The 22,476-nt window shown below is 39.8% G+C and overlaps 1 protein-coding gene across 1 annotated transcript in view; it reads right to left on the reverse strand.

Annotated features, from left to right (window-relative positions):
- Window positions 1–22,476, reverse strand: part of lamc1 (laminin, gamma 1) — a 315,576-nt gene that overhangs the window by 89,030 nt on the left and 204,070 nt on the right. The window contains exon 3 of the mRNA XM_043699529.1: window positions 4,759–4,889. Coding sequence (XP_043555464.1) covers window positions 4,759–4,889 — 131 coding nt within the window. The remainder of the gene's footprint in view (window positions 1–4,758; window positions 4,890–22,476) is intronic.

The following is a 22,476-nucleotide window of genomic DNA, read 5'->3' on the forward strand; positions in this document are numbered from 1 at the left end:
AGAGAGAGAGAGAGAGAGAGAGAGAGAGAGAGAGAGAGAGAGAGAGAGAGAGAGAGAGAGAGAGAGAGAGAGAGAAAATTGAAGAGAGGAAGACAGACAGAGACAGACAAGCATTGAGGTGAGTGGTCATGCGGTACGGCTGAGGTGATATGCAGAGGTGCAGTGAGAGTTACTGATTGGGAGTTGAGTGGCATGTGAACGTGAGAGACTAGGGATGGGGTAAGAGAGAGTCAGCATTAGAGAAAAAAAAAGAGTGCACGTGTGAGGGAGTGCAGTCAAATATATATCAACTTCAACACTGCATTATATTTTAGATATACTAATTGTTATGTAATGTAAGCACTTAAATCCATGTTGGGGAGTGTGTGTTTTCCTGAGCTGCTGCTCTAAAAAACAAAAACTCTGAGCAAAACTAGATATTTCTCCAGGGAAAATTTCTACTCCAATTCTTAGTTTATATTGTGCATGCTAGATATCTCAAAACACCATATCTCTCACCAGAAACAAGCAACCTCACTGGATTCCCAGATGTGTTTAGCTAGTGCAAATAGCAACAAGAGGAAGCAATAGAATAGTCATAGCACTAAACTCTCAGAATGAACTAGGGTTGCTCTAACTGGTTCATGACAGGTTGCAGAATGGCCTGCCAGGACATATGGAAGACAGAAGAGCTTTTAAACTAGCTTTCAGTAATCAACACTTTGCTTCACACTTGAAAAAATGGTAGGTTTGAAAAGGTCATATCAATACTGTATTTTCATAAATACAGAGAATAATATTTTCCTCAGCATCAATCCTGGTCCACAACATTTCAATTATTCTCCAATTCTGGCAGCATCTGTTGAAATTCTGGCTCCATCATTTTCTCTTTGTTAAAAAAATCTGTATTGTCTTTTACATATCCTCTTGAACCATATACATTTTCTTTTGTAACAAGCCTCCCATGAGACACCTTACTACCTTAATCACAAACATGCTCTGCTCTTTCTTCATAAAACAGAATATATTACAGGTAGTGGTTGATCATTTAATCTTACATGGGTTGGTTCTCAGATAAAACAATACACTTAATCCCACTCCATTGCTCTTGCCCCTTAACCCTTCAAGAATTTGTCCTTTTGAATGGTTACTATTGAAATTTCCGCCACCGTTTCAGATGATGCAGATCATCACCTCTGTGCCAAAAAAAGTTCCTTTCTGTCACTTCAGATTCTTTCCCAATCCCTACAAAATTATGTCTTTCATCAAAAATCTTGGCTGCAATTTGTTGAGACAACAGGGATCTCACCTGCTGGCTGGAGAGCAAACAAAAGAATTATGTTGCCTCTTTATGGGCGGCACGGTGGCACAGTGGTTAGCACTGCTGCCTCACAGCACCATAGACCCGGGTTCAATTCCCGCCTCAGGCGACTGACTGTGTGGAGTTTGCACGTTCTCCCCGTGTCTGCGTGGGTTCCCTCCGGGTGCTCAGGTTTCCTCCCACAGTCCAAAGATGTGCAGGTCAGGTGAATTGGCCGTGCTAAATTGCCCGTAGCGTTAGGTAAGGGGTAAATGTAGGGGTATGGGTGGGTTGCGCTTCGGCGGGTCGGTGTGAACCTGTTGGGCCGAAGGGCCTGTTTCCACACTGTAATGTAATGTAATGTAATGTAATCTAATCTAATCTCTACTGGAAAGCACACCAAACCAATTGAGCAGAGGAAAGGCCAGCAATTGGCCTTTTCCCAGGATTAAGACCCAGAGCCAGAGATCCCACACATGGAAATAAATCAGATGCCAACAATTTTATTGCTCACCAACACCAATGGACAAGCATCGTTTTGACTGGAAGGACAGGCACCATAGTCACATAGTCAAGGAGCGACTTTGATTGGGGAACCATGCGCCTGGGAGATGACAAAGGGATCTCAGTTTTGCCTATCACACAGGCTGCATGTTGACAGATCCACTTGCAGCTAGGGTCACACCAGCAGCAAATGAATGAGACCTTTATGTGGTCCTTAGTTGGTCACCTAAGAATCTCAATTGATGACAGTTCAGGAATCCAATGATGAGACTTCTCATTTCAACTTAATTCTGGCAAAGTTAAGCTGGACATGCCCCATTCTTTCTAGTTAAATGCTTTTGCCATCTCCAAGTACCCCATAAGAAAATGATGATTCAGCACCTCATCTGCTCTATCAAAATTGATCATGACTTTGAGCAGTTTTTACATCTCTTCTTCAACTTCTGTTCCAACAATACAACTACAGTTTCTCTAATGTCTTCACATAATCCTTCATTTCTGTTATTAATGCAATAAACGTTTTCTGTACCCTCTCCAAGGATTCACAAACATAGAAGGGATAGAACTCAGGACATTGGAATAGTTTTTAATTGAACTCAAATAAATCCTGAGTTAAGGCATCAATTTGCCACAAGTCTGTATAACTTTATCCCCAGCCAATAAAGAAACTAATAGACTACACAATCACTATAATAATGGAGCACCCTGTTTTTTGGTTTGGAGAGAATTCTTCATTTGTCCTAATCTGGGGCAGGGACTGGGTGCTGAAAGCCACTCCTTACCTTTGCATCTGAACCTCCCATTCTCACAATTCTCTTGCATTCTTTAGCTCCAAGTCTATCTTTTTATTTTCATATCCTTTTTACTCTCTCTATGTTTCTCAATACTCTTCTGTTGCACTAATTTTCTCATAGGCCTCACTTTTATAATTAAGTCGATTTGAATTTCTGAACACAAATGTGACGTGACTCCCTTCAGTCTTTGATGTGACTCCCTTCAGAAACATTTATCTATTTTGCACTGTAACCTTAAAATATACACAGATTTCCAATTGTTTATCTATGTTCCATTTGACCACAACTAAATCCCTTATTTCACTGGATTTTTTAGTATTCTTGCTAATTCACAAATGTTTTCTGTTTCATGTTGAATCCTACGCTGTAGCACTAGCTATTAAACTGTTCTCCTATTCTCATTTGTCTGATTTATATTAATCAGAGTGGAAAGACAAGGTCTGCTGAACTGTTCTTTGTTCTATGAAACAGAGTTAAATAAGCAGCTAAACTATGGCAGGTAGTATTCAAAGTAAGCAACAGCAGTGAATCACAATCGCACAGAAAGGGAAGTAGAAACACACAACTTTGTCCCGTGGAGCTAGTGTGTGCTGGGTCAACTGAAATTGAAGATTGGGTTTGATAGACTTTTTGAATGGGAGGGCATCAAGGGATATAGGACAAACATGAGTAAATTGATTTGGCATACAAATTAGCCATGGAAGGTGAAATGATTTCAATGGGCAAAATAATCTACTTCTGGTCATAAACAGAGATATAACAGCACTGAAACAGACCCTGCAGTCCAACTCGACCATGCTGACTAGAAATCTCAAAATAACCTAGTCCCACTTGACCCTTATCCCTCTAAACCTTTGCTATTCATATCCGATCCAGATGCCTTTTAAATGTTGTAAATGTACCAGTCTCCACCACTTCCTCTGGCAGCTCATTCTACATACACACTTCCCTCTGCCCCTTAGGTCCCTTTTAAAATCTTTCTCCTCTCATCTTGAAACTTATGCCCTCTAGTTTTGGATTTCTCTGCAGGGAAATGACCTTGTTTATTTACCATTCTAACCTTATCCGTTAAGTGTGGTAGCTTTAATTAGTGAGGAGAAAGTGAGGGCTGCAGATGCTGGAGATCAGAGCTGAAAATGTGTTGCTGGAAAAGCGCAGCAGGTCAGGCAGCATCCAAGGAACAGGAGAATCGACGTTACGGGCACAAGCCCTTCTTCAGGAATACTTTAATTAGTGTCTGCAAGCTGCACATTTGGTATCCTTAAAAAGGAAAAAGGTTGCCAACAGCCTTCACATTGTTTATGCATTGCTGTTGTCCATGGCCACCCGCACATGAAGTTTTTAGGAAAGGTCTCATGTGAATTCCCAATGGTTAATTGAATATAATTCACAAATCTTCAGAACCTTTACAACCTAGGTCTACATAATGTTCTAATTGCGGTGTTAAGTCTCACTATCAATAGATCAGTGGATCTTTAAAGAGTCTTGCTTGCGACATCATTATTGTACTAAAGCATATGATCTGAGGGGTTAAAATGTCTCAAATCCCATCTTATTTCTTATTACTTGAAGCATAAACACTCTTTCGAAAGGATGCCGTTCTATTGTTACTTAACAGCTTAATGTTGTGTGCCTAAGGAATGTAAAGTTTGTACACAGTAGTTAGTGCAATATAGCTCTGTTGCATGCTATCATACCACAATATCCACCTGCAGTTTTTTTTAACGTTATGGGACATAAGGAAGATTGCATCAAGTAAAACACTCTGGTGAATGTAAAATCACATCACAAACAAGTCAAAAATACTCAAACATGTACGAGTTTGATGAACTTTAGAAGTCTCCTTTTGTAAGGAAGGGAATAAAGCATTACAAAAGCAACAAACTTATTTAAAACAGTTAAAATATTTTCAATATCAGCTTTGCAAAAATCCCAATGCCAAATATAATTGGCACAACTTCAGTCTCCACTACAGTCTACTGCACATTATCCTTATATTTTAGTGAGTCCCCTGGGTTTATGATAGTCAATACTGAAGTATCTTTGGTGATCTAACATTACATTTCAGTGACAGAAGAATTTTTCAAAAGCAGGCAAGTTCATGCATTTACATGACCATGAGTTACAAGAACATACTTTTTAAAACAATCAAACGTAAATTTGAAGAAATAATAAAAATACCTTCCACCAACTGCAAAGTCCGAAATGGCATAATAGTAAGACTTCAGAACCTTAGGGTCGTTAAAAACCTCATCTCCGAAAGTGTTCAACCTATTCAAGGTCACTTTGATATCAGTTGCTGTAACCCATTCCTGTAAATGAGCAAACAATAACCAAGTTAGCACAATGCCACTTCCAGGAATTAGTCACTGGATTCTTAAAGTATTCACCAAGGAACATCTGGTACTACAATGCATTTCAAATAAATAACTCAGGACATTTTCCATAATAATTCACCGAAAAAATGCATACATAAAATATAAAGGCAATCAGCACTCACATGTTTTTGTTGAATTACAAATTAAATAACTGCAATTAATTTAGCACTGTTACATTAAAGTTGCATAATGGCTCAACAAACCTGGTTTGTTAAAATCACAATTTATTTACACATTGAGAGATCTTAGTCAATGAGTCATACTATAGTTCTGATTGAGAGAAAAGCCCATAAATTCTATGCAGCACAAGTTAAATACGGCTATTAGCTCGTCTTCCAAAATCAGTCACATGATACAGACCAAAAGACTTTGCTTCCAGAGGAACAAACAACCTTTGAAGTGTAAGTTTTCCTCTGCAAGTAAAATTTGGGAAAGGTATTATTGGAATTTTCTGCATCTTATCTTTCCTGAACTATTACTGGTACGAAAAGAAAGTACAATATAGAACATAGAAAAGTACAGCAGAGAACAGGCCCTTTGGCCCACGATGTTGTGCCGAGATTTAACCCTAATGTAAAATATAGTAACTTAACCTACACACCCCTCAACTTACTGCTATCCATGTGCATGTCCAGCAGTCGCTTAAATATCCCCAATGACACTGCTTCCACCACCACAGCTGGCAACGCATTCCATGCATTCACAACTCTCTGCATAAAGAACCTACCTCTGACGTGTCCTTTATACCTTCCTCCTAATATCTTCAAACTATGACTTCGCGTACCAGTCAATCCTGCCCTGGGGAAAAGTCTCTGGCTATTGACTCTATCTATTCCTCTCATTATTTTGTACACCTTGATCAGGTCTGCTCCCTTCCTCCTCTCCAGAGAGAAAAGTCCAAGCTTATTCAACCCTTCTTCAAAAGGCAAGTCCTCCAGTCCAGGCAGCATCCTGGTAAACCTTCTTTGCTACCTCTCCAAAGCCTCTGTATCTTTCCTATAGTAGGGCGACCAGAACTGGACACAATATTCCAAGGGTGGTCTCACCAGTGACTTAAAGAGCTGCAGCAAAACCTCATGGCTCTCAAACTCAATCTCCCCTGTTAATGAAAGCCAAAAAACCATATGCTTTCTTAACAACCCTATCCACTTGGATGGCAACTTTGAGGGATCTATGTACTTGCACACCCAGATCCCTCTGTTCCTCCACACTGCCAAAAATCCTATATTCAGTATTCGAGTTCAACCTTCCAAAATGCATCAACTTTGCATTTATCCAGGTTGAACTCCATCTGCCATTTCTCAGCCCAGCTCTGCATCCTGTCTATGTTGTGCTGCAGCCTGCAGTAGCCCTCTATACTACACCGCCAACCTTTGTGTCAACTGCAAATTTACTAACCCATCCCTCAATCTCCTCATCCAAGCCATTTATAAAAACTACAAAGAGCAGAGGCCCAAGAACAGAGCCCTTTGGGACTCCACTCAATTCTGACCTCCAGGCAGAATACATTCCATCTACAATCACTCTCTGCCTTCTGTCAGCCAGCCAATTCTGAATCCAGACAGCCAAATCTCCCTGTATCCAATACTTCCTGACTTTATGAATGAGCCTACCATGGGGAACCCTATCAAATGCCTTGCTGAAGTCCATATACACCACATCCACTGCTCGATCGTTGTCGACCTGTCTTGACACCTCCTCAAAGAACTCAATAAGATTTGAGAGGCATGACCTGCTCCTCACAAAGCCATGCTGACTGCCTTTAAATCACACGATGCTTTGTCAAATAGTCATAAATCCTATCCCTCAGAATTCTTTCCAAAACTTTGCTGAGTACTCTTCATCATTAAATGCTTAACTTGGCCAGAAGAAATAGTGCAGTCACCAAGTTGTACAAACAGAATATGAACACGTTGAAGCGTTGCCAAGTCATTTTTAAGGAAATGTACAAGTTAGCATTTTTTTTGCAGTAGAATTATTGACAGAGGCAACTCAAACCATGAGGATAGCCAGCTTTTACGAAAAACATGATAGCTAATAAGAACTGAATAGTTACACATAATATTATTTAAAATAATTTCAGGTCTGTTAATATATATTAACTGAATCTGTATGGCAAATGTGTTACAGAGCTTGCTTTTTGGATAAAGCTGTGATACTTAAATTTATCCAGGTGGCCATAAGTAAAATTACTTTGAGCAGAACTTTTCCCATTTTCAATCAAAGCATTTTGAGTGATGAAAGTTTAATCTCTCATAGCTTGGAGCGACTTTCACCACATAATCTTTGCTGCATTAATTAGATAACAGTAAACCCTGGCACTCTGTAAAGAGAAATCACATCATTAGAGAGGCAGAAGTGCTTGCCACTGCAACAACCTTCTCACACCACATTTAAAGACTGGCTTTATACCAATTCTGACTCTTAACCAGGAACGATCCCTCCACAATGGTGTCAAGCCTCATTCTCTGGGCCATGTCATAAATACAAAGAAAATTAACTGCCTGCTCCACACCAGTTCAGGTTGGTTGGAGAGTAGCCTTGATGATGTAGTGATGTTGGTGATTCACTGATTCCAACCTGCATGGATGAAGAGGGTTTAGGAGATAAGTGGCCACAGAGCACGTAGGCATGTTGTTGCAAAGAAGCAGTTGCACAATGGCTGGGACAAAAGAAAACTGATCAGCAGCTTTTTGGACCTGCTCTGAGTTAGGTCAGGAAAACATGCCATTTATTTTCTCAGGCAAGGGCATTAGAATTAGAAATGGTGTATAAATAAAGCAAGCTGAAGTTTAATGGGATTTAAAAGGTAATGATATAAAAGATAGTCGATGCTCAAATGTTTTTTACACTTGAAAGGAAAAATCAGGTAAAACAATTCTTTATGTCAAGATAGTTATTATTTTCCCAGCTCTCTTGCTCATCGGACACCAGCAAGGGAAAATTCTACACAGCTCTTTTGAGTGCACCTGCTATTTCGAGAGTGTTTTTTGTTTCTTTAAAACACCAAGTGGTTAATGTGTGGAATGAACTGTCATAGGAAGTGGTGGATGCAGGTACAGTTACAATGTTTAAAAGACATTTGGATAAGTACATGAATAGGAAAGGATTGGAGGAATATGGGCCAAATACAGGTAGATGGGACCATTTTGATTTAGGAACATGGTTGGCGTGCATTAGTTGGACTGAAAGGTCTAGTTCCATGTTGTATGACTCTGACTATTTCCAGATTACAGTACTTTGCTTTATATTTGTCAATTCTGTTTGAAATTTGTAGCCTGGAGGTTTAAAAGTTTTTTTAAAAGTGCTACTGAACCGCTGGACACAGAGAGCTACAACTTCATGGAAATTAACAGGACAAATATAAAGCAAAGTACTGTAATCTGGAAATAGTAATCGAGTCAAACAGCATGGAAATAGATCCTTCAGTCCAACTAATGCATGCCGACCATGTTCCTAAATCAAAATGGCCCCATCTAACTGTGTTTGGCCCATATTTGACAAAGAGTCAAGGCACTGTATCACAAGACTCAATGTTATTAATAGCAAACTGTAACATTTTACATTGACAAAACTGACCTATCCAATTAACAGGGAGCCAGTCTGCACACAGATTTGATAACTTCTCATCACTGACTGCATAGGGGATAAACCTACAAGTTTTGCAACAAACTATTGAGATTTGGAATGCATTACATGCCCTTGGTGGTCGAATCAAATTCAATCGTACTTTTCAAATGATTTTTTTTGTATATTTGAAGAAATGAAATTTACTGGGTGGTGAAGCAAGAGTAGGGAAATAGGATGAGTTTTGTTTTAGGAACACACCTATCACAGACACAACGGGCTAAATAGGCTCATTCTTTGTTGTACGATTCTACAATAATTGGCCCATGGAATTGCTTTTTTAAGGATATTTGGTATTGGCCAGGTCACCAGAAGAACTACAGTGCTCTGCTTTGGAAAATGCTACTTACTCTTTTTCTTTTTATGAGGTAACAGATGGAGCCTCAGTTTGGTAGCTCATCCAATATGCAAACATTCAAATTTCCAGTGAAATTAGTGTCCTGGAAACGTACAGCACAGAAACAGACACTTTGGTCCAACTTGTCTATGCTGACCAGATATCCCAACCTACCTAACCTATTCCCACTTGCCAGCACCGAGCCCATTTCCCTCCAAACCCTTCCTATTCATATACCCATCCAAATGCCTTTTTAATGTTGCAATTGTACCAGCCTTCACCACTTCCTCTGGTAGCTCATTCCATACATGCACCACCCTGTATGAAAAAGGTGCCCCTGAGGTCTCTTTTATATCTTTCCCCTCTCACCCTAAACCCATGCCCTCTAGTTCTGGACTCCCTGACCCCAGGGAAAAGACCTGGTCTATTTATCTGATCCACGTCCCTCATGATTTTATAAACCTCAAAAAGGCCACCCCTCAGCGTCCGACGCTCCAAGGAAAACAGCCCCAGTATATTTAACCTTTCCCTATAGCTCAAATCCACCAACCATAGCAACATCCTTGTTAATCTTTTCTGAACCCTATCATGTTTCAGGACATTCTTCCCACAGAAAGGAGACCAGAATTGCACGCAATGTTCTAGAAGTGGCCTAGCCAATGTCCTGTAGAGCTGCAACATGACCTCCCAACTCCTGTACCCAATACTCTGACCCATAAAGGAAAGCATATCAAACATCATCTTCACTATCCTATCTACCTGCGACTCCACTTTCAAGGAGCTACGAATCTGCTCTCCAATGTCTCTTTGTTCAGCAACATTGGAATAAAATCAAAGCAAGACTACATATTCAGAATACTTTTGCATAAGAATATGTTCTAATGAAAGAAACACTTATTTATGGAGTTAGTTTGAATCCAAGAAATGATGGCTCCTGATGGGTCTCGATTTTATAGGCAGGGATAGAGTAAAAGACAAAAGGACATGAATGTCACTAACCACTAATTAACTGGCCTATGCACAAACAGAGGTCTTTAGAAAAAGCATATCACTGGTTTCCAACCACCTAATTTTTTAAACAAAGTTTTAAAATCTTGTTGGGCCAAATTGCCTGCTTCCACATTGTAGGAATTCTATGACGAAAATGGAAAGTTGACGAAAGAAATTTACATTTATCAAATGCGCTGCATGCAATAGAACACACTGGAATAGAATTAATAGCCTGTACCACATACAACATCTCATTCATATTTGTTGCATTCAAAGCAGAAAACTTTTTATACATTATTTACACCAGATCTGCCATTCACAAAACTGAAGTGCATATCCTGTCCACAGTGTCCCCTACGGGGCAAGAATTGTCTTTTAGAAAACAATTTTGATTAGTCAAGCATTTACTAATGGAAGGATATTTACATCAGTACAGGGAGATGTCACTGACAAGAAAATCCCAGTATTGAGTCTTTCCATGAAGCGTCCTTGCTTTTGGTTATAAGGTCCAGGTATATCTGACCTGCCCCAGAGTTGTGCCATAACAGTGTGAGTAGGTCAAGTAAAATTTAAAAGAAAGGAAAAGAATTGCAGATGCTAGAAATCAGAAACAAAACAAAAATTCCTGGAGAAGCTCAGCAGGTCCGGCAGCATAGGTGGAGAGAAATCAGAATGTTTTCAGTCCAATGACCTTTCTTCAGAACTTAGAACAGTTAATTAGAACAGTTAATTAGAACACAACTATATCAGTGCATTTATTAAATTAACATGCATTTGAGTCAACCGGACTAAAGGTGTAATTAAGTTTAAAAAATGCTCAGCAAATGGTGCATATGTACCTTTAAATTGCACTGCAAATATTTTTAATTTTAAAATCATTAAAAGGCACAACCACTAACAGGTGTGATGGTCTACAGCAACAAAACCATGGAAATATGGCAGGTAGTATTGATAAAATCTTGTTTGGATTTCTCATCACAAAATCAATATAGCAACGAATCATTATCCCATGAAGACAAATTGGGATTATCCAGGTTTGAGGCAATCCCATTGTTTATGCGGTCATTCACAATACAATAGTTGAGCAATTAGCAACAGACTAAGTGGTTATATAATTGAAATCACATGAACCCACTGCTATAATAGGAGTTTCAGGTTATTTATGAATGTAAGGCAGCGTGTTAAACTCCACCTGTTTGATATAGTAGTGCATATAAAACAAAAATTGTTTTAAGCACATCTGCAGGACTGTGATCCAGATGTGTTCCTATTTTAAATGGAATTAGAGTGTTCTGGCTTCACACCCTAGTCGAGAACTTGACAGCATATCATGTAAGATGACATTTTGGTACTGAGACACTGATGGAGTTATCTTTTAGATAAGATCTGAAACCAAGAGCTGGTTTGAGCAGATGTAAATTAATTAACAGTTTGACTATTTAAAAGGAAAACAGAAATGCTCTCTTGCTTACTTATTAATTGTTAATTTCACAATCACCATCACCTCCACAAATTAACTGGTCTTTGACATCAATTGTTGTTGGTGTCACCTGGCTATTGTGCTCTTTTTAAAAATTGTTTACTCATGGGATATGGGTATTAAAAGGTGGGCAAGTTGCCACAGTCCATTTGGTGCAGGTAGACCCACAATGCCATTAGAAAGGGAATTCCAGGGTTTTAACCCAGCATCAGTGGAGAAATAACAATATATTTCCAGTTTTGTAAATAATTAGTATTGTGCAACTCCACATATCAGCAGAAAATAATTGGAACTAAAAGGTACTCTCTTATACATCATACTTGCTATTGCAGCACTTCCCTATGATCACAGGGATCAGCAAGTCAGCATGTAAATGGAGTTTTAAAGCCTCTGGTAATCATTCCAAAAACCAAGACTCAATTATTGTATCTAAAATAAGCAGAAACTGGAGAAGCTCAGCAGTTCTGGCAGCATTTGTGATAAGAAAGCAGAGTTAACATTTTGGGTCCAGTGACCCTTCTTCCAAACTGGAACTGAAATGTCAATTCTGCTGTCTCTGCCCAGATACTGCCAGACCTGCTGAGTTTCTGCAGCAACTTCTGTACTGTTTCAGATTTTCAGTGTAAGCAGTTCTTTGTTTAATTATACTAAAATATAAGCCACTATTGTGGGTATTGATGGTCACGATTTTGAAATTTGACAAAAAGTCATTTGTATTAAATTAGTGGCCTATGTCCACATCCCGCACCTGTGCCCTCAGACCACACCCCTTCAACCATAACAAGGACAGAACACCCCTGGTGCTCACCTTCCGCCCTACCAACCTTCACATAAACCAAATCATCTGCTGACATTTCCACCACCTCCAAACAGACCCCACCACCAGGGATATATTTCCCTCCCCACTCCTTTCCGCCTTCCGCAAAGACCGTTCCCTCAGTGACTACCTGGTTAGGTCCATGCCCCCCCTACAACCCACCCTCCTGGCCTCGCACCTTCCCCTGCCACCGCAGGAATTGCAAAACCTGCTCCCACACCTCTTCCCTCACCTCCATCCAAGGCCCTAAAGGAGCCTTCCACATCCAAAGTTTTACCTGCACATCCACCAATATCATTTATTGTATCCATTGCTCCCGATGTGGTCTCCTCTACATTGGGGAGACTGGACACCTCCGAGCAGAGCGCTTTAGGGAACATATCTGGGATACCCGCACCTAAACAACCACACCACCTCAACTCCCCCTCCCACTCTGCTGAGGACATGGAGGTCCTTGACCTCCTTCACCGCCACTCCCTCACCACCAGATGCCTGGAGGAAGTACGCCTTATCTTCCACCTCGGAACACTTCAACCCCAGGGCATCAATGTGGACTTCAACAGTTTCCTCATTTCCCCTTGCCCCACCTCACCCCAGTTCCAAACTTCCAGCTCAGCACTGTCCCCATGACTTGTCCTAGCTGCCTATCTTCTTTTCCACCTATCCACTCCACCCTCCTCTCTGACCTATCACCTTCATCCCCTCCCCCACTCACCTACTGTACTCTATGCTACTTTCTCCCCACCCTCCTCATTTATCTCTCCATCCTTCAGGCACTCTGCCTGTATTCCTGATGAAGGGTTTTTGCCCAAAACGTCGATTTTACTGATCCTCGGATGCTGCCTGAACTGCTGTGCTTTTCCAGCACCACTCTAATCGAGACTCTGGTTTCCAGCATCTGCAGTCATTGTTTTTACCTATTGAATAACATGGTCAGTGAGAAATACTTTTAACTGCAGTGACCATTTGAATACCTTTCAAAAAGAAACTGAAATATCTGGGAAAACGCAACAGGTCTGGCAGTATCTGTGAGGAGAAAACAGAATCAATGTTTCAGGCCCATTGATCTCTTTTCAGAGCAAATTAAAACCCATCAAATTTGTCATCTTCAGCAACTGATGTGTTAACAAATTCATTCTGAATCACTTTGACTATGGCATTATTGCAGCAATCCCACTTTAAGTCAGATGTGGTCAAAAAATCATCTTCCCATGCTCCACATTTTTTTTTGGATGATCTGGTTTATTTAGTGATAGCAACCACATTTGAAGATAAAACATACAAAGTATCAATTAGGGCAGCATGCATATTTCCACATTCTAAGAAGATTTCTTTCTCTATCACCTACATAACTATTTTATTAGGGGCAAATATGATCGTTGAATGGCCTGTTCTACTACACATCCAACCGCTGATCTACAGATGTTAGACCCCTGGTTTAGCCACAATGTTGGTGTTATTCCTTCATAGGTACTACCTCATGTTCAGATCCCATGTAAATGTTTCCATACAAATAAATTATTTTCTTTACAAAGGCAGTACAGGAACAAAGCTGGTGTGCAGGTGAGGCATTATGTCTACGTAACAGCAATCTGAACACATCCTGAAGGGATAAAGAAACAAGCAAACAATGGGGAAAAGAAAACCCAGCAACGTGGAGTACAGGTTATGCTTTAAAGTTGAATTCAAGAATCCAAAAGCTATAAAATTCTGAAACTGAATAGATAATGCTGAATTTCAAGCTTATGTTGAACTTCATGTCTTATTCCATTTGTGCCATACTTTCAATAATACGGAATTAATTTGATGCAGCAAATACTTGACATGTTAGTAAACATTCCAATTTTTAGCTTTAAATCAATTTCATATTTCAGGTATTTTGGTAGAAAGATCATTTGTTTTCATGGTTTGCCATGTGTGGATGGTCTTAAACTGTTGCTCTTCTTAACAACATAGCTTGTGCTATGTACTTGCATCCAGTTAGAAGCTAAGCAAGCAAGCATTTGTGGCCAAGAAATTGTGGCCAACTATAATGTGGGTATACCTGTCTTGGCTGAAAACAGGAGTTAACTTTACGCTGAGTATCTGCAAAAAAAAACAAAATAAAATAATTTGGGGGGGCCAGAGAATCTAGTTTGTCTTATACTGTAGGTCAATTTGTATGCTGCAATCTATGGTATTTGTAATTAGGGTAGTGTGACACACAAAATGTGCTAAATAAAAAAGACCAGATACAAAAATAGGTGGATGAATCGATCATAACAGAAATGTTGGTGTCAGTGAAAAGTAATCCCTGTGGATTTCCCTGTTCAAAGACAGAAAACTCAGATCCAAACCAAGTCTATTTTACATCCAATAATAGATCTGTCATTGGTAGTAATAATTAATGGTAGGACTAACATAAGATAGTGAATTAAGAGCATTTTAAATCATACATTACTTTTACCCTTAATTTTTCACGGTACTATCGGTGTTAACATTCCAACATGCCAAATCGTAAGAAACGAAGAAAAATATTCTCACCATTAAAATGTATGAATTGATGGAAAGCGTCGATAGCAGAATGTATGTCAAGTACTGTATATGAGAACAAAATGTAAAAAACAAGACATGGGCTAGGAGAGGGAGAGGGAGAAAAAGAGTCCTGAAGACTGTATAGTGCCAAAGCAGAAAATGGGCAGTTGTTAAAGTTTGGGGTTCATTGAATATCTGCAGCAGGTTTACAACAGACATGGCAGTATGACACCAAGATTATGTATTGAACATTTGTTGAGTGATAGAAATAATTTTGTATCCATATTGTTAATGCTCACTTTTATTCCTGAGCTATAAGATTTGTCACCAGTCTGTTGTGCGGCTCTGCATAAAATGACTTCAGGAAGTCCATGTATAGAGAGTTGTGACAACATCAAGAGTTTGATCATTTACATACATCAGGAAAAAGCACGGGTCCCAATTCTGATCCCTACAGACCTTCACTACAAACCTTCCTCCTACCTGAAAAGTCCATCTCATTTAGCATGTGAAAGTGCCACACAACACAATGAGAGGGTATTCTCAATAGGATTTCATCTTCATAAGGTTGCTGCAGTGGTCACTTTCACCAATCCAGATATGGACAGATACATCTTTGAAAGGTATTTTGATTAGGAGGAGCTCAAATATGTTCTTCCCGCTTCATGGTTTCCTCACTATCTGTAGCAAACCCACTTCAGCAGCAAGGTCCTTGATGATGGATACTAAAGTCTCCCATTAAGATAATTTCTTCACCCTATCCACCTTCAGTTCTTTCTCCCAAAGAATGTAAGAAGAAGAAAAAGGTCAGAAGCAGGCCAATTGGCCCCTCAAGTCTATTCCACCATTCAACAAAATCATTGCTGATCTGTCTTTGACCTCAACTCCTTTTTCATACCAGCTCATCTCCTTGATATTTCAAAAATCTATTTAACTCCTCTTTAAATGTGTTATGATTTGAAAATACCAGTGATGGACTGGGGTGTACAAAGTTAGAAATCTCACTACACCAGGTTATAGTCCAACAGGTTTATTTGGAAGCACTAGTTATCAGAGCATTGCTCCTTCATCAGGTGGTTGTGGAGTATAAGATCGTAAGACACAGAATTTAAAGCAAAAGTTTACAGTATGATGCAACTGAAATTATATATCGAAAAAGACCTGGATTGTTTAAGTCTTTCATCTTTTAGAATGGCCATGTTGGTTTCACTTCTTTCATATATAAATTGCAGAACAAGTTACATTCTCAAGTAAACTTTCACAATTGTGTCATGTGGGTCCAGATTATGCATTGAAGGTGCGAGCTGCCCTTTGAGAGACTGTCTGTGCCACAATGGTCAGACTGATTCTCATTTAAAAAAATGGATCTTACATGGATTCATACATTTTACTTGGCTCAAAAACTGCAATTCTGCAAGTACAAATTCACCTCACAAACTTATATGTGTGCACTTGGGCGCGCGTGTGTGTGTGTGTGTGTGTGTGTGTGTGTGTGTGTGTGTATGTTTTTATATATATATATATAGGGTGAGAGGCTGTGTACGTCTGTGTCTTGCAATGGGGTCACCTGTAGTGTCACATGAACCCAAGATCCCAGTTGAGGCCATCCCCATGGATACCAAACTTGGCTATCAGCCACTGCTTGGTCACTTTTCGTTGTTGCCTGTGCCAAAGTCCACCTTGGAGGATAATCACCCAAAGGTCTGAGATTGAAGGTCCCAGGCCACTGAAGTGTTCTCCAACTGGGAGGGAACACTCCTGAATGTTGATTGTTGTGTGGTGTCCATTCATCCACTCCTGTGTCATCTGCTTGGTCTCGCCAATGTACCATACCTCAGGGCATCCTTGCCTGCAGCACATGAGATAGACAATGTTGGCTGAGTTGCATGAGTACCTGCCACGTACATGGTGGGAGGTGTCCCACGCATAATGGTGGTATCAACATCGACATTCCAACACGTCTTGCAGCACCTGCCGTGACACGGTTGTATGGTGTTGTCCTGAAAGCCAGGCAGTTTGCTACAAACAATGATCCGTTTGAGGTTTGGTGGTTGTTTAAAGGCAAGAAGTGCAGGTGTGGGGAAGGTCTTGCCAAGGTGCTCATCCTCATTGATAATGTGTTGCAGACTGTGAAGAACATGGTGTAATTTATTGGCTCCTGGAAAGTACTGGACAACGAAGGGTACCCTATCGGTTGCAACACGCGTCTGTCTCCTGAGAAGGTCATTCCAGTTCCTCACTGTGGCACGTCAGAACTGTTGGTTGAGGAGTTGAGCATCGTACCCCTGGTGTAGTGTGCACCTGCTAGTGTAGAGTGCTGGAATGTCCGTTGTGACAAGGAATGCTCTCGGTTCGACTGGTCCGTGGGTGCCGAGTTTCTGTAAGAAATCTGTTGTGTCGCGACAGAAGCAGGGGATCCTTTGTACAAAGGGTTTCAAGATGCCTTTGACATAGCCGGAGGGTTCTCACACTGGGTCCCATACGATGGAATGTCCTGGTGTGTTGACTTTGTGTATCTTTGGAAGGCAGTAGAAGTCGCCAAGTGAAAAGTATGTGGGATGACAGCACGTAGAGAACTCTGAAGGACCGGACCCTCTCTCATATGCTCACACATACACTCCCAAACTCTCACGTGCACCCTCTCAGTCCTATACCCCTTTACACACACACACACACACACCCATTCCCCCTCCCAATATATACAAGTTTGTGGGGTGAATTTGTATTTGCAGAATTACATTTTACTTTGCACAAAAACTGCATGAATCCATATAAGATTCTGTAAATCAGTTTTACAAATGAAAGAACTGAAACCAACATGGTCATTCTAAAAGATGAGAGACTTAATAAATAATCCAAGTCTTTTTCAATATATAATTTCAGTTACATCACACTGTAAACTTTTGCTATAAATTCTGTGTCTTATGATCTTATACTCCACAACCACCTGAAGGAGCAATGCTCTGATAACTAGTGCTTCCAAATAAACCTGTTGGACTATAGCCTGGTGATTTTTAACTAAGTATGTTGTGATGTAGCCTCTGCAACTCTTGTATAGAGAATTGTCTCTGGAAGAAATGTCTTTGTATCTCAGTATTAAATGAAAATTCCCTTAAAAAGCTCCCCTAGAACTTTCCATGTATCAATAAGCTTACCCTTTATTCTTCTAAACTCGAATGAATAGACACACAATCTATTTAGCCATTCCTAATAAATTAATTCCTTTGTCCCAAAAATCAACCTAATAAATTGAGCCTCCAATGCCAGTAAACCCCTTTTTAAATGTAAGGAACAAAACAGTATACCAGATGCAGCCTCATGAACACTTAATGGTCGTAACAAGTTATAACTCTTCCTAATCATTAATATAGATAGTAAATAATTGAGGCCCTGGAACTAATCATTGAGGCACTCAACTAGTTTCCAAAATGAAAAAAAGAGAACTTAGACTCTATGTCTTGTGTGTGTTAACCAATGCTCAATCCTTGCCGATACATCACCCAATGCAGTGAGCACTTATCTGACATTTTAGCGCATATCTTCCATAAATCCAAATACACTACATCTACAGATTTCCTTTCCATCAACTCTGCATGTTATATCCTCAAAGCACTCTAAGCAAGCTTGTCAAACATTTTCAGTTCGCAAAACCATATTGACTCTACCTGCTATTTCTTCCTCAATAATAGATTCTAGCATTTTCTAAACAGATGCCAGGCTAACTGGCCTGTAGTTTCCTGCTTCCTTTTCTTTTGAACACTTTCAGCAGTTTTCCAAACCAATGAACCTTCTGGAAGCCAGTGAGTTCTGGAATAGTTAGAACAATGCCTCCAGAATCTCTGTAGCCCTTGGATACAGGATTGAAGCGATGTTCCAAATGGTGAAGCGGGACGGGCTGGGGATGTGTGGTAATCAGGAGATTTCCTTGTCTATTTTGAACTGATGCCATAAGACTGCAATGCAACTCTCTCGACTATATGCCACTGCAGCACCATCATCTCTGCGGAGTCTGTCCGCTGGTAGGATAGGACAATACCCAGGGATAGAGACAGCATTGCCTGGGACATGGTCTGTGAGGTACGATTCCACGAGTATGACTGTATCAGACTGTTTGACTGGTCTGTTAGACACCTCTTCAAATTTTGGCACTGGACCCAGAGATTAGCAAGGAATACTTTACAGAGTAGATGGGACTGAATTTGTCATTGTCATTTTGGTACCTCGGTTGGTCACCAAGTTTCATTCTTTTGTTTTGTATTGTATTGTATAGACGACTGGTGCCACAGTATAGAAAGGATATGAGAATGCATTGGACAGTGTGCAGAGGAGACTGAACAGAATGGCTCCAGTAACGATAAACTTCAGTTATGAGGATAGATTGGAAGGGTCAGGATTATGCTTCTTGAAAGAAAATGTCTGCTAGGAAATCTTCCACAAGTTTTCAAAATCACAAGCAGGCTAGACACAGTAAATATGGAGAAACTGTTCCCACGTATACGAGAGGACGTAGATTTTAAGTAATTTGCAAAATAAGCAAATATGATGTGAGAAAAAAATATATTTTCACACCAGTGGTTTGCATCTGGAAAGTATTCTGGAAGTGTGGTGGAAGCAGGGTCAACTGAGACATTCAAGAGATGCCTGTGGTCTATTTAAATAATCATACAGTGTGCATGGGTGTGGGAAAAAGGCAAGAGAATAGTGCGAAATCATAATGCTCATTTGAAGAGCCGGCACAGATATTATGGGTTGAATGGCTTTCTTTTTCACCGTAACTCTTCTGTGCATTTGAAACATTAACTCTCTCGCTCCACAGACACCACTATCATAACTGCATTAGTTTCTCCAGCACTTGGTTTTCATTTCAGATTTCCAACATCCGTAACACTTGGCTTTTAATATAGTAGCATCACAAAGTTGAATTACAAAGCAGAGAGACTAGAGGATAGGTAGAAATCCACACAGGGTCAGAACTGCAGTCAAAATATACCAACCAGTGATAACAAATCCGTGTTACCCCAGACCCAAAATTTAAACTTTGACTTATTTTCACAGATGCTGCCAGACTTGCTGAACTTTTCCAGCAACTTCTGTTTTTGTTAGGAATAAAAGAGGTCATTCTTGTATTGGCAGACTGCAACTAGTGGGTTACTACAAGGATGAGTTCACAACAGATAGCAACAATTTGGAATATTTCCAAATTCACAGATGATATACAGCTGAGTAGTAATGAGTGTTGACAGGCAGATGCAAAGCAGTTTCAAGAGGAATTGGACAGACTTAGTGAGTGGACAAGACGATGGCAAATGAAAGATAAAAAAAGTTATCCATCTTGATAGGATGAACAGATATTCAGAGCATTTCTCAAATGGTGAGCAATTAGAAAGTACAATGCATAATGGAACTTATTGTCTTTATCAATAAATCACTGAGGCAAATATGCAGGTCCAGCAAGCCATTAGGAAGATAAATGGAATGTTAGCCTATATTACAAAAGGATTCAAGGACAGGGTGTAGCAAATTCTTGCTTCAATTGCATCAGAGCTCAGCTACATCACATCTTGGAATACTGTGTGCAGATTTGGTCTCTAACTTGGGAGGAGAATATTGTCATTAAGTACAACAAAAGCTCATCAGACTTGTTCCTGGGATAGCAGGATTGCCTGTGAAGAGTTTGAGGAAAACAGACAGTTTTCTCTAGAGTTTTGAAGAATGAGGTTCTCTCATTGAAAGTTATAAAGTATTTAGAGAGATAAATACGACAGATGCAAATACGATGTTACGCATGGTTGGGGAATCTAGAATCGGGGGGCACAATTTCAAGATAACATGCAAGCCACTCAAGGCAAAGGAGAAATCCTTTTATTCAGCAGCTTGTGAAGTTTTGGAATTCTCTACCTGACAGAACTGTAGAAACTCAATCATTGTATGTGGTTAAAGAATAGATTGACAGATTTCTAAATAACAATGATGTAAAGGGATATGGGGATAGTGTGGGAAAAAGGCCTTGAAGTGGGTGAATGGCCAACTCTTGCTCCCTTATTCTTAAATGCACAGTGATCTTTAAACTTTGCAAGTTGTATTAGAAATAAAGCTGCCTTGTTTCAATGCTTGTTTTTTCCTTTGCGATTTGCAACTTTTGTTTTTGTTTCTGGAGATTGTCTCAAGAGATGGAAGTCACAGAAGGCAGACTGGAATTCGTACAAGAACATTCTTAGGCTGTTCTTTCCAAGCTACTATACTACTGGCTGCCAACAGTATATCACCACCAAAGTGCACATCCACTCTCAACCATTGGCTTTAGGCACACAGCCAACAAATTTCCAATGAGCAAAACAGAATTTCTATAATGAAGGAGACAGATTTGTTTGCAAGATGCATCTTTTGAGTTTCTTGTTAGTTCAACAGGCTTTCAGATTCGGTGCAATATTCTAAATTTGGAGGTATTTCATGCAAACTCTACACTGACACACTAAGAACATTCAAATGCAGAAATGTACATACGAAAATATAAAAACAAACACAGAATCTTTGAATTCAAAATAAGGCCAAATTATATCTGGCACCCTGTCCAATTACCATTGACTTTTTACCCAACTTCACTTGAAGATAATAGCTAGGTTTTCATTTCCAATATGCAATACCACTTGCCAATTAATGTACTATGCATGTGCACTTAGACAAGTTTTAGACAAATAATAGAACTTTTTTTTTTAAAATCACTGCTTTTTTTTAACCCCATGAAATTAATTCAAAAATTCGTGTTACTTTTAGGTAGTGATGTTTCCATGCATTTGTTGTTCTTATCCTTCTAAACAGTAGAGAATGCAGGTTTGGATGGAGGAGGCTTGGTTAGTTGCTGCACCACATCTTACAACAATGCACACTATTACTATCATTATACATCAGTGGTGAAAAGAATTAATGTTGATGGAGTCGGATTGGGTGTCAATCTAGAGGGGTTGTTTTGTTTGGAGTGTTAGTGGAACTGTGTTCATCCAGGCAAGTAGACAGTATTCCATCACCCTCCTCTCGCGTCTTAGTTATAGCATCAAAGCAGCATAGAAAGAGGACCTTCAGGCCATTATTTATATGCTGACAAAGAGACAGCAAACCACACTAAGCCCATTTACCTGCACTTGGTCAACTGTCTATGTCCTTGCATTTAAACATAGGAACATAGAAAACAGGCGCAGGAGTAGGACATTTGGCCCTTCAAGCCTGCACCACCATTCATACACAAGTACTCATCCAGATGCTTTTTAAATGCTTAGAGAATATCTGCCTCCACCATCCACTCAGGTAGTTCATTTCATATATCTACCATCCTCCAGGAGTTTAAAAATTCCTTCCCACATCTCCTCTAAACCACTTCTCATCACCAATACTTATACCCACTGTTCTGAGACATGTCTGTCATGGGGAAAAAATTCCCACGATTTATTCTGTCAATGCCTCTCAATTTTATATACCTCATCAGATCATCCCTCAACTTTCTTTGCTCCAAGGCAAACAAACCTAGCCTATCCAATCTCTTCTCATAATGGAAACTTTTCATCCTAGGGAACATCCTGGGGAATCAGTACCATCTCAATGCAATCACATCCTTCCAATAGTGTGGCAACCAGAACTATACACAGTATTCCATATGTGGCCTAACCAATGTCTTATCAAGTTGTAACAAGACCATCTCACTTCTATATTTTATGCCCTAGCTAATGAAGGCAAGCATCCCATATGCCTTCTTCACTACATT

Source organism: Chiloscyllium plagiosum, chromosome 11, assembly GCF_004010195.1.
Source record: "Chiloscyllium plagiosum isolate BGI_BamShark_2017 chromosome 11, ASM401019v2, whole genome shotgun sequence".
NCBI lineage: Eukaryota > Metazoa > Chordata > Chondrichthyes > Orectolobiformes > Hemiscylliidae > Chiloscyllium > Chiloscyllium plagiosum.